Source organism: Xenopus tropicalis, chromosome 7 (genome assembly GCF_000004195.4).
Source record: "Xenopus tropicalis strain Nigerian chromosome 7, UCB_Xtro_10.0, whole genome shotgun sequence".
Classification (NCBI taxonomy): domain Eukaryota; kingdom Metazoa; phylum Chordata; class Amphibia; order Anura; family Pipidae; genus Xenopus; species Xenopus tropicalis.
In genome coordinates this window covers 50,307,847-50,321,783 of record NC_030683.2, presented here as the reverse complement: position 1 = coordinate 50,321,783, position 13,937 = coordinate 50,307,847, and the positions used below count along the sequence as shown (strand labels likewise).

The following is a 13,937-nucleotide window of genomic DNA, read 5'->3' as shown; positions in this document are numbered from 1 at the left end:
TTGTACCAAAAAATAATTTTATTGGTTTGATCGTTACCGGCGACATAGAACAACCCAGTCTTGTCTGAGGATTTCCAACTTCCCTCTAATGAAATGCTCATATTCTTGGAAGAGATTAACACGTTTGCTGCCAAACTGAACTGAAGACATACAAAGAACTAAAAGCATTAAATATCTACAAAATCTAAAAAAAAAAACCCACAAAATAAAATTCCTTCAGTTACTTCCAGTTATTATAAATGGGTTTAATACTGGCTCAGCTACTCACAGGCCTTTTGCACCTCAGCTGCTTTCTTGCCCACTTCCACAGGAAGACGTCAGGCGTACTGGGGGGTTCTTACCCATATAACTGGACTCTGCACATAGATTGGCATAGAACTGTACCAGTCAAATTACCATTTAACAAGGTACTTTTGCGTCTCAATAACTGCTGCAGGGGCAGAATAATTGTGTTTAAGGAAAACACAAACACTGATATCATTATTTCTGGACCCTGTGTGGGCTCCAAATTTTCGCCCCAATAATTTTCATACCATGACGATCAGTCGTTTAGTCGGACAGGTTAGAAAATTTCAGTCAGTAAAGATAAAATGTGCCCATGTATTATGTATCTGACGACATCCTTGGGTGACTTACAACGCAGTCCTGGGACATCAATTTCGTACAATTGTTGTCTGTAATTATTTTAAGTTCAGAACATCCTCTGATTTGTTATTTTTAGGGCTTTATCCGACATTTTCAATCTGAATGTTAGTTTTAGACTGTTGCATTTAAACATACAATCGATATCTAAATGTTTGTCAGAAGTAGACTAAAATCGGAACGTGTATGGCCAGCTTTAGCAATTTGCACTTGCTTAGTAAATAACTGCATTCTATGCTGCACACAATACTGCTTGTGTCCATTCTACAATGCAACATGGACTAGTGGAGCTAAGGAGTTAGGATTGAGAGCATCAGGATCCCTGAACAGGCTATCTTGACTTGTAAGAAGGTAGCATGAAAAGGAATCAGTGATATCAGGTAAAATAGAAATCCAGGGGACAGCATCAAAACTGCGTAAATTCCTGGTAAACGTAAAATCCAGGAAAAAAAAACAAACAAAAAACGATGGCACTTGCCTATATGGGGTTGTGAAAAAAACAGCATTTATACCAGGGAATCGTAAAGTCTGGGTATATAAAATCTGGGTTCTACTGAATGTTCCTCTCCATGATTATTATTATTGCCCATTGAAGCTGTTCTGCTAAGAACCAGACAACTCTGCTTTCCTAATCACGTGCTTGTGATGCATCTGTACAAGATAACTGCTTCTTGCTTTTGTCACACTTGAGTGCTTTTTTATAAAAAAAAAAAAAAATGGAAACAAATATATTTCTGCTGTAAACATAAACAAATTCTCTAGGGGGCAGTGGTGTAAATTCTGGTATCCTGATACCGTGCAATGACTTGGTGCCAGCTAAGAACCATTTTGAAAACCTCAATACAGGAGATATAAACTAAGAGGAAGTCTGATTCAGAAAACGCCCAGGTATGATCATTAATAAATTAATTCATAAATTAATAAATCTTCCTCTAAGGTTTATCTCCCCTACATTCAAATATTTGTATGAAAAAAAAAAAAAAAAAAGATACGAGAGCGCTCTCTTTCTTGCATAACTGCTTTTTTTATGCAGGATTGTTTTCACAAGCATTTAAAGAAAAAAAAATATTTTTTTTATATAAAGTTCGGCTTGGCTCCAATTGATGAGGAAACATGAAGTTTTTCAGCCGAAAGCTGAAATGACTTTTTTCCCCAGAAATGGAACCATAATACGCGAGTCAAGCAGACTGGAGGTAATAAAATAACAGCCAGGAATGATTGATAAAAACTACTCTCCCCCTTTCCACTCTCCTTTAGCAGGGACCATATTAAATGTTAAAACTACTTTTTGCAATACTGAACTACTGCTTGCTTTTAAAGGGGATGTTTACCTTTACCTTAATTTATTTTAAAAAAAATGTATTTGGGAATGTGCTTGTTTTGCCAAGTTCTACCACTCTTGTAGGACTTTGCAAAAGGTGAACATCCCCTTTAAATATGAATTTCAGTTGAAGATGCATACAAGGCAAATTGATCATTCATCATGAATGCTATCCCCTCAGCAGCTGTGGAAAGTGCTCCTGACACCCTCTGACTATACCGGTACGGATATGTGCAGTTTCCGGGTGCATGTTCTGCCGCAAGCCTTTTATCCAGTCATACTTCTGTGGTACTCTGGCTTTCATCCCCTTACAGGCCTTTAAGTGTCAGTCCTTCTCTGCAAGCCAAGTTCACATTTGCCAGCTAATCTCCTGAATTCTTTCTAAAAAGTAGTCCCTCACTGCTCTGGCTCATTGTTAGTCCTGAAGGCTTGCTTCCGAAGGTGGGCTTCTATCTCATCCCGAAAAACCAACATGCCCAGGTGAGGGTGTGATGCCTCATTCATAGCCTTAGACTGGATACACATGCGATACTGCTCTGGGGTTAACTCATCAACACAATGCTTTTCGTGCCAAAGATGGAAAAGGCCTGGAACAGGAGAGCGCACTACAATCAGTTCCTCCCGCAGGTATTTTCTGTAAAGGAGTACATCCTCCACTCCCCAGCCTCGGACTTCCAGATCAAAGCCCCCTTTAGAAAAAAAAGGTGAAAAAAACTACAATGAGCCAGCAAATCAAACTGCTAATGAAGAGAAAAGGCTTTGCAGGGTAATTAACTCTCTAGCCAATGATACTGCACCAACTTATAATATGAGAGAAATGTTAAAATTCAGCGGATTCACTTTTATCTGCTCCTTGCATTTAGTCAACTGACTGCACCAGCCTGTATGCACCCACATGGAACAAATTTTGTCGCTAAACTGCATACTTTTGCATTATCATAACAAAATGATTCCATGTGTGCACCCTGGCCAACACTGTGCCTGTCACTGCACTTCATGCAAGGAGGGGCTGTTTGCAAAGAAATACCCTTGTAAGCCATAAGCCTAAGGTCCCTGTCCACTACAAAGGATTTAATCCACCTGTCACCACTGCTAACCAATAGTTAGCTTAAAGAGACGGTTCACCCCATAATTAACTTTTATTATGGTATAAAATGGCAAATTCTAGGCACCTTTTAAATTTGTTGTTATCATATATTTTTCAGAATTTTTGAATTATTTGCCTTCATTTTCTGACACTTTCCAGCTTTCAAATAGGAGTCAAGGACCTCAGCAGCCAAAAACTATTGCTCGGTGAGGCTGCAATTTTATTATTATTGTTTCTTCTTATAAAATGATTTTCTATGCAGGTCCTCTGCTACTTATATACCAGTGTCACAATTATACCACTCCCTGGTTACTAGGGTAATTTGGACCACAGCAACCAGATAGCTGCTAAAATTCCCAAGTGGAGACCTGCTGAACAGAAATTGGAATAATTTAAAAAAAATATTAAAAATAAAGCCAATTGCAAATATTACTCTCTCATTATACTTGAAAGTGAACAGCCATTTTAAGGGCAATTTTGTCCGTCAAAGCAGAAAAACACATGCGCCAAGGGCCTGACAGCCTCCAAGTCACTATCTCTGGGACAGCTTAAAGAGCAAACTGTTTCTAGTGTTTCGATTGGAATTAGCTAAGCCATGTTACAAGTCCAATGGAAGAGAGAAACAGTAACATCCTTAAGATTTAACCAAGGTTTTACAAAACCTGTAATGCACAGCAAAATAAAATGTTTTGTATTATATACATATTTGTATTATAAAAAAGCAATAACAGGCTCACTTACCAATGGTGAGAAAATCTGTCCTGTATTGGCATGTCATACCAAAGCCAAAATCCCGCCAGAAACCAGAATCCTTCTTATACACCTAAAATATTTAAAAATGACAATCAGCGAAGCATTGGCAGACTATAAGCAGCAAACAAAACAAAAAGATGCTGGTCGATTAAGTTTCAATATATTTAGCTTGTGTGTTGTCTGCTTCAGAATCACAGATGAAGCAGAAGGGTTTCTGTTTCCAATAAAGTAGAATGTCCTTGTATATACATCCACCGCAAAACCCTATCAGCCTGCTGCATATTCTCTCATGGGAACACTCTGGCACTGTACTGACATGACAACAAAAGCCACATTTAGAATAATAATGCTAGAAAGTAAAGGTAGCCATACACAGGCAGATTTGTCCCCTTTAGATCAATTCGGCTTATTTGCCTGTGTATGGAACCCTCTGACAGGCCTACCCCATGGATATCTGCCCGAAAATAGGCCCAATGAGCAGATCATCATGTATAATGCCATGTATAAAGGATACTGTCATGATTTTTATTTCTAAATTACACTGTTTACATAGCAAATAATTCACTCTACCACTTAAAATTTTATTTTTGAACTAACAATTTTTTTTTTTTTTTGTAATATTGGTGTGTAGGCAGCCATCTCAGTGTATTGTACCCAAGTCTGAGCTTTCAGAAGGAGCCAGCGCTACACATTAGAACTGCTTTCAGATAACCTATTGTTTCTTCTACTCCCATGTAACTGGAGGAGTCCCTAGCCAGACTTGGATTTCTTACTATTGAGTGCTATTCTGCTATCTACTGGGAGCTGCTATCTTCCCACTGTTCTGCTGATCGGCTGCTGGGAGGGCAGTGATATCACTCCAACTTGCAGCTCAGCAGTAAAGTGTAATTGAAGTTGATCACAGGTCACATTTAAAAATGAAATATAAAAAAGATCTGTTTGCGTTTTCCCATGACAGTATTAAAAGGGGTGGTTAGATGTAAAACAAACTTATTCACTTACCAGCTGCTGCTCCACAGGAGGAGGTACCTCTTGGTTTGCGTAAACAATAGCAGGATTATACAGGCTAAACACCACAGGGTAGAAAACTTTCTTACCTAAAAGATAAGATCAGAGAACTAAACATACTGTTCATACAAAGTTGCCTGCACTTCTGCCAATAAGACGCAGGAGACCAGGGAATTAGACTAATGCCACAGGTGTTGAATACTTGGCCTGCGGATAAATGCAGTCCAAGAATCCACCCCTGTGCTTGAATCAGTACCCGTGTCTGCGCCCAGAGCCACTGTGATGGCCTGAGTGCAGGCAACAGCACATTTCTGATCTGAAAAGCTTAAGTAACAGAAAACTGTTTTATGTGTCTGCATCGGGATGACATTATGGCCCAGAGTACAGACACAGAAGAGCACTGATTTAAGCACAGAGGCAGATTCTCGGCCTGTGTTTATGCACAGGCCAAGAATCTGCTATGTTTTGCATAAGCCTAAGTGATACTGACACTCAAAAACTACTCTTTAAAATATTCAGGTACATTAACAGTTACCTATGAGTTATGTTGATCGCTTTCTCAGATAGGTCTGCTTTCGTAAGTAATTGCTACTTAATTTTCTAATTCTTTTCTAGTCCCGTTTTTCTAACTTGACAGTCCCTTCAAGAATTTCTAATGCTACGTGAGTACTGCAGCTCAAATATAGCAGCCCTGTCATAGAGAACATAGGCTTGAACAGATAATGCATCTGGCAAATACTTTTATATACAGTTAAAGAGCACATGTAAAGACAATGGTGTAATAGTTAGGTTAGCCATGGGTTCAGTTTATATAATTTATCTAATAAAAGCAAAAAAATCCCTACGCCATGTGGGAAGCTCACTGTACACATGATAAAAAGGCTCATATACAGCTACTATCCTTCTCAAATGAGTTATGGTGCCAGTCAGGAAAGTGCCATTTATAGTGCTTGCACATTAATGTCACATCAGTGTCTGTAATTGCTTACCTGAAACCCCCATTTTTTTGCTCAACTGCACAAGAGTTGGCCCAGCACTTGGCAACGCCCCCCCACCCCCAGTGATTTAGCCTTTCCTTCTCCTTTAACTCAATGACTTAGGGGCACATTTACTAACCCACGAACGGGCCGAATGCGCCCGATTGCGTTTTTTTCGTAATGATCGTTATTTTGCGATTTTTTCGGAAAATTGTCGCGACTTTTTCGTTACCAATATGATTTGTGCGAAAAAACGCGAGTTTTCCGCAGCCATTCCGAAAGTTGCGCAAAATCTGGAGATTTTTTCGTAGCGTTAACACTTGCGCGAAAAGTCGCGATTTTTTCGTAGCGTTAAAACTTGCGCGAAACATCGCGCCTTTTAAGTTTTAACGCTACGGAAAAGGTGCGACTTTTCGCGCAAGTTTTACCGCTACGAAAAAATCGCCAGATTTTGCGAAACTTTCGGAATGGCTACGAAAAACTCGCGTTTTTCCGCGCAAATCGTATTGGTAACGAAAAAGTCGCGATAATTTCCGAAAAGTTGTAAAGTCGCCGAAAAAAATCGCAAAAAATACGAAAAAGTCGCAAAATGTTAGTTTTCCAATCGGAATTTTTCCAATTCGTGTCTTAGTAAATCAGCCCCTTAGAGTAGTTACCAATAATGCAGTGAGCGTCAGACTTTCTTAGCCTGACCGATGTTTTACAATAAACCCATATAGATGCTTGACCATCCAGAGCAGCAGAGACTATATTGTATAAATAACAAATATATGGACAGTTTGGACAATACTAAGATGTAGCGACTAGACCTATAAACCCACGCAGAGGTGTGTTCAGAGCTCTTATAATCAATATAATGAGATTCTACATTAGGATTAATAAAAAAAGGCATAACTAAAAATACCACTTTTGCATGAAGCTGCCTTGCAACCAACATATTCATGTAACAGGAAGGTTGGCAGAACTGAAACATGTCCGCTTTGTGGCTTTTTTTAATTTCATTGATGCTTGGCTTTAATCAACAGTTCTTATGCCATTCACCCAGATCCTCATAAGAAACAGACAGGAATAACAAAGATGTATTCTCTGTATATTTCTATTTTTGCATTTTATAAAGTGGGGCAGCACTGTGCAGAAGGGGGGTCTCAGTAGTGGATGTATGATATATATGGGTTTCTTTGTCCTTAATTTTATACCACTATTCTATTCTATTTTATGGCTGTCTATGGAAAAACTCAAACTGTAAAGCAGTAAATATGGTAGCTGTTACCAAGCAGAAAAGGATTTTTTTTTTTAACAGACTACATGTTAATCCTTAAATAAGCATAAATTAATCTAATATATAAGGAGCTTAATCTATTTAACGGAACTCTATGCCTAAGGGTAAGAACCCACGTGGTGGTTAAGTCACCCGCTATAGATAACAGCAATTGCGGACAAAAAACCACTCCGAAAAGGCTTTCTACCGGCAACAATAGGAGTAGCCGTTGGAAAGATTTTGCACTTGCAGGTAACTTCGCATGACTTCAGAAAATGAAGCGAATATCTGCCCATGAACATTTCACAAAGGCAGACTCTGACGACAAATATTTTCCAACAGGCTGCTTTTCTTTATGTGCTTTGATGGACATTAGATACTTTTAAATCAAAGGACACTCTCATAGCAGATTATAGGGAAGGGATGGGGGCTAAGTAACTGTAAAGTATGCAAAGGTCCTTGAGAAAGGTCACACTATAGTGACCAAACAGTGGACTGCACTTATGATTACATAAATCTATTTAAAACCTGAGTGCAGATAAATATAAAGGGGTGGTTGAAACTAATCGACCTAAATTAACAAAATAACTATGTACTCTGACACTGATTTTTAATGTAAAATAATATAAATATAAAACTACATTATTTTTGACATATGCTTAAAAAAATCTTCTAATTGTGCCTGCACCCGAAAGCATTGAATCCACCACAGGTGCAAGCACACATAGCCGATATCCGCCAGCAAACACAGGCTGACAGTCCACTGCGTGGTGCCTTACAATAAAAAAAATTGATTTCAGGATGATTAGATAAAAATCATTTAAAAAATCATTAAATTATTGTAAAACGAATCTATTAATTGTAGATTGTGCTTGGTTCAATAATATCTTCCATGATTTCAATCACAGACTGAACATTTTACCTCCAACCTTAACAATAAAGTCAAAAGTATATTTACAGATTTTGCAGTTACTGTAGTATACCTCTGTGCACCATGAAGTCTAGGTTTTTTAAACAAATGAATACTCACCAGGTTCTGCATTCAGCCTGCACGTTTCCAGGAATCCAGCAGTGAAGTAGATATCAACATCACAAAAAAAAAGCAACACCTCCCCCTTGTCCCAAGCCTGAGCTCCCACCTCAAGGCCCCGCCCCCTGCTGAACTCCTCCTTCAGTGGAATCAGGGTGTAGTTATTAAAGTTGGAATCACTGCAAAATAAAGCACAGGGATATGCTTAGCCTAAATATATTTGCTTAATTTTCCATGCACAATATTTTTAAATTATGCATTAAAAAAGAAAGGTTTCAGGCTAAAAAGATATAGAACTCATGACATTTTATATTTGTTTCTCCAAGAAAAAATGTCACCTGTCAATACTGCTTAGGATCTCCTTGACCTCAGACAGGCCTTCATCTCCAAAGTAGACCACTGTGAGATAAGTCCTCTTATCTTGCTGGATGCATACATTCCTAAAACACATCAAAAAAGAACATATTAAAATACCTACCTCCTATAGCTTTTATGGTTTATAATTTGAAGGTTACTATTAAAGCAACAGATTTAATATAAGAAGTTTTGAGCCACAGACAAACTGCACAGGTAACGGTTAGCAGACACTGGCTTCCTGCTGTTGTGCGAAAGGAATGATGTTCTCCTGCCTGGTTGCAGCAAAATGTATTGGGGAATATACATTGAAGATGAACACTTTATACAGTAAGTGGTGGATGTTTGCTGCAGGTCCACAGTATAATGCTACACACTGCTAAAAACTCAAGGCTCCGGACATATTTGAGTTTATTTATCAATTTTTGAGCTTGTGAATTCGAGATCTGAATAAACTCCATTAGGAATACTTGCTTATTTTTAAAAAGGAAAACTCTTTTGAAAAAAAATGTTGAATTTACAAACTTGGAAAAAAACTTAAACTAGAATTGAAAATATGGCTTAACTTTGCCTAGGGCAACTCCCGTAGACTCGCAAGCTTTTAGATGCTGAAGTTTTACATACAAGCTTTCAGATTTTTTCTCTTTAATAAATACCAGACAATTTAAATTGTGCGAGTTTTAGCGCTAAAAAACTCAAATTGCTGAAAAACTCGAACACTGATAAATCACCCTCCATATTAGGAGAGGGAAGGACCAGGGATAAAAGTATATCTAGCTGAGCACAAACAATCCATTTTTTCTATTGTAAATCCCCCTAAGTGTATCTCTGTTTAAAAGATTGCTTTAGGTAAGCTAACAATAATTGCACTGCTAAGTACATCAATTAGCCTCTATACTAGGGAACTGGGCACTTTCCTGGTGCCATCATCGGGAAGTAACCCAAAGCAATCAAACCACTTTGTGTGGCATAGTTCTTAACCTATGCTGTCTCTCATCTCAAAAGCAAAGAAATCTTTTAGTTCCTGTCACGTCACTCCTATCCAGACAGTTGTTGGCCATATAACCATGACTAGACAAATGGAAATAGATTCAAGGCATGACTTCCAGAACACCAGCACACACATCCATATAAAGCAAAATATATTGCTCAGCTACTTTGATGAATAATGCAAAGGCTAGCTTGCATTTTTATAAAAATACATTTTTCTCATTTATAACTGCAAGAGTCTTTTAGTCTGTAAACAGTTATGAGTATATGTAATTTCTAATGGAAAAAAAACACAGTTCCACTTTCTGCTGGCCAAATTTAGTTCTGCAATGATTATTAAAGGGAGGAAACCAGCATTTTACAATTATTTCCAGTAAAGAGAGGTGAGGTTTTAAAGAGTAATTCAGACACATTTTTATGCCAAGACAACACTCCCATATGACTCTTTTTATAGTAAGCAGGGATTACCTGTAATTCTGCATAAACTGGGCAAACGCCTCTGTCCTTCCAGACAGGGGGACAATGATGTTGATAATAACCTTTGAGAGATCCTTTGTTTCAACTTTGACCTTCATGAGAGGCCCAAAGGGTCGAAACAGAGTGATATGGTGATAGCTTGCAGAGTCTGCTTTCTTGTAGAGCAGTTCATAATGGGAGCCCTTGTCTCGCTCTGTGCGGTAATAACCTAATTGAAATAATTGAAAGTGAAATAAACCATGTTAAGTGCTGTAAAAGAGAATTCCATGAAACAGCACTGGATCTGGATGGCATTATTGCACTACAAACTATCTAAAGTTTGTGAACCCTTTAAAATGTTCTATATTTTTATATGAATGTGACCTAAAACATCATCTGATTTTCAAACAAGTCCTAAAATCCTAGTTAAAAATAGGAAACAAAAATTATTATTTTTGGTCATGTATTTATTGGGGGGGGGGGGGGAAGAAAGATCCAACAACAGTCAGTTTTCGGTCAACGGGATGATAATCAGGTGTGAGAGACCCTTTTTGGTTTAAAAAATGGGGATCAAGCAAAGCCCGATCACACGTACAACATATTCATGGATGTGCATGATGGCGCAAACAAAGTGGTGGTCTGAGGACCTCAGAAGAGTTGTTGATGCCCATAAAGCTGGTGGAAATTGAAGACCATTGTTACCCTTCCCAGAAGTGGTCAACCATCAAACTCCAACAAAGAAATCCAGGGTAACTTCTAAGCAACTGAAGTCCTGTCTCACATTGGAGAATGTTGATGTTTATGAGTCCACCATCAGGAGAACACTGAACAGCAATGGTATATATGGTCTGGTAGCAAGGAGAAAGCCACTGCTCTCCCCCAAAAAATTTTACTGACCATCTACAGTTTGCTAAAGATCATGGGGATGGATGAAGTCAAAATAGAACTTTTTGGCTTAAAAGAGGAGAGTTATATTTGGAGACAGAAAACCCTTATTCCAGCATAAAAACCTTATCCCATCTGTGAAACATGGTGGCAGGAGTGTTCTGGTTTGGGCCTGTTTTGCTGCATCTGGGCCTAAAAAGCTTGCCATCATTGATGGAACAATGAATTCTAAACAAAATAAGAGAATTCTAAAGGAAAATGTGAAGACATCTGTCCGTGAACTGAATCTCAACAGACAGGTCATGCAACAAGACAATTCTAAACACACAATCGTTCTACCAAAGAAAGTGAATGTTCCGGAATAGCCAAGTCAAAGTCCTGACCTTAATCCAACTGAAATATTGTGGAAAGACCTAAAGCGGGCAGTTCATGTGAGGAAACCCACCAACATCTAAGAGCTGAAGCTGTTCTGTATGGAGGAATGGGTTAAAATTCCGATTCCGATCAACAATTACCGCAAACGTTTAGTGTCAGTTATTGCTGCAGAAGGGGGTCACACCAAATACTGAGAGCACCATTCACTTACTTTTTTCAGTAAGTACATGACCAAATATAATTTTGGTTTAATTATTTAACTAGGTTGTAGGACCTTTTAGGACTTGTTTGAAAACCAGATGTTTTAAGTCACGTTTAAAAATATAGAACATTTTAAAGGGTTCACAAACTTTCAAGAACCAATGTACCTGTTACAAATTTATATAAAAATCTCAGCTGTCAATCATATATTGCCTGCCATGCCTCAATGCCACAGGCATATACTCCTCACATTCCCCTTCCCGCCCCAACATTTTAAATTGTGCAGCCAGTTCATGGGCATCAGCACCAGGTCACCCACTCAGGGGCATAGATTTGGGGTGATACAAAACTTGCCTTAATAAGTGTTCACAAAAGGGCAACTGTCTGCTAGCTGTGACTGTGAATTCCAAAACCGGGAGAAACAACATTTAAATAATTTATAGTGTAAATAAATTTTATTTTGCTCAACTAAAATTATAATAAAGGATTTGTATTTATTTTTTAGGGTGACATATCCCCTTTAAATGTTGCATGACAGCCTGGTGGAATTCTAAGAACTTGGATGAAACAAAATCTTGAAAAACTGAGATTCCTGAACACAGTAGGACACAATTTGTTTTTACTATAAAAGCAATGAGATTAGGGGAGCTCTGTCTGTGACAGCTTTACTATAGTCCAGGGTAATCACGTAAGGAGTAGCTTTAATTTATATTTGACACATTTTCCTCTGAAGAAGGTAAGTAACCATTTGGTCTCAAAAGACATCAATATTTCTTTATTTCAATATTTAAATTAATGGATTGCTTCTTAAATAGAATACTGCATAGTAAAGGATATCTTTATATTAGCTGTTGTGTAGTAGAACATAATTACATATGCCATTTTACAGTTGATTAGAAAATGGCGACCAATTACTTTTATTTTAATCATACCTTCTACAAAATCTGCCTCACTGTATAGAACCTTGTCACTCCCTCTGTTTTCCTGCTCTTCATCTTCTTCATCAGGGTTATTAATTACATCCAGACCAGCCTCTATAACTTCCACCAGCTCATCTCTCCTGTCCTTCCTCATAGGTTTTTCCTCAGGATGGCGTGTTAGGCCCATTTCAAGCTGGTAAACCTTCATGGTATTAAAGCTCTCAAAAGGGATCACGGCATATTCACTGGGTATTTTGGCACCAACTACAACTTCTGCTTTGTCAATCTGGGAGTGCAAAAATTCTAACAAGTCATTAGACTGTTCTTTGGTTCCTGGATGCCCCAAGCCATTGGCAGCTGAAAGCTTCTTTTCATGAGCAGCTCTTAGCTTTTCACTCATCTCCTGAAGTTCTTGCTTAAGCTGGGCTATCTGTTTCTTCAGGCTTGAGGCACGGTTCTTGTAATGTTCTTCCTGCTCTTGGAGGAGAGCCTGATAATATTCTTTACCATGGGTCTCTATAGCAATCCCTGGCAGAGAACCATTTCCTTCTGGTGTTGGAGCACATTCTAACAAATACATGAGAAGCATCAAGCTGAAAACAAGTGCAAGCCCAAGCAGTAACCATCGGGTTCTGGCTTGAATAAATGACCCTCTCCTGGGCATTCTAATGATGAGTGTTGCCTTCCCAGGTTATTTGTTCATGACTGTGAGAGCATCACGTCAATGAATCAAAACAAGGTCTGTATTTATTGGTTGCTTGGGTGTTTGCAAAGGTGTCCATACTCATGCTTTATAACTGCTATGCATTGAATAGCATAGTAAATTGCAGTATGTTGAAAAATGCCGATTACTGAATGCTGTAGACCAAAGCAGAGTCAGCAAAACCATGAAAATGTAAATCATCAACTGAGGTCTCTTTTTGATAGTATAAATATTCCATTGTCAGAAAGAATCACTGTCCTTCTGCAAAAAATAAATAAATACATTAAAACATGCTGCTAATTGCAATAACGATTCTATAGTGAAAAAAAATAATCCCAAAGGAGACATAAACATGCATTTTCATTACTTTGACAAAACTATCCTAAAAACAACCCCCAGGTTTCGCTTTGTTCTGCAAGTTCCTTTATTCTTTAATATCAATATAACAAGCTAAACAGGATGCTTACTGCACAGTACAGGGATTTTCAAAGACTGCCATGCACCGTCAGAAAGATTTGACCGGCTAGAGCCATGTTTACTTATTTGTTCTAATCTATCTATTAGATCTTTGAAAACCACCATCTTTATGTGGTGTAAAACAGCATCAATGGGTATTTTTTTTTTTTTCTAATAAATAAATAAAAGAGGCAAGACTAACATAATCTCTACAAAATGGAAGTTAATTATATCGTTCTTTAATCAAAGAAACAGTTCCAATAAAGGTGTTCTGTAGCAAATGCAAAGAACATGGCTGCATTAACTTTTTGTGCTTTAAAACTTTGCAGATCTCTATTTCACAGTAGGGGTCAGGTACTACTCTGCCACAGGTTTAAATACACCAAAAGCTATAAAGTTTAAAAAAGTCACTAATGCTTTTTGTGTATAGCCTTGCACTGGTAAAAGAGGTGGGTTTGCTTCAAATCCCTACTATAAACAAAGCTGCTCTGTAGCCATGGGGGTAGGTACTCAAATTAAAG

General features: G+C 38.1%; 1 protein-coding gene across 9 annotated transcripts in view; it reads right to left on the bottom strand.

Moving 5' to 3' along the window:
* The window catches only part of csgalnact2 (chondroitin sulfate N-acetylgalactosaminyltransferase 2), a 31,174-nt gene continuing 17,237 nt past the window's right edge, over positions 1–13,937 (bottom strand). For 8 of the 9 annotated variants that reach the window (XM_012965871.3, XM_012965872.3, XM_012965874.3 and 5 more), the window contains 7 exons: positions 12,270–13,221; positions 9,889–10,105; positions 8,415–8,516; positions 8,077–8,255; positions 4,806–4,900; positions 3,792–3,873; positions 1–2,652 (listed from right to left, as the gene is read on the bottom strand). In XM_012965871.3, coding sequence (XP_012821325.1) covers positions 2,360–2,652; positions 3,792–3,873; positions 4,806–4,900; positions 8,077–8,255; positions 8,415–8,516; positions 9,889–10,105; positions 12,270–12,921 — 1,620 coding nt within the window. In that variant the 5' untranslated portion in view covers positions 12,922–13,221 and the 3' untranslated portion in view covers positions 1–2,359. 9 annotated transcript variants of the gene reach the window in all.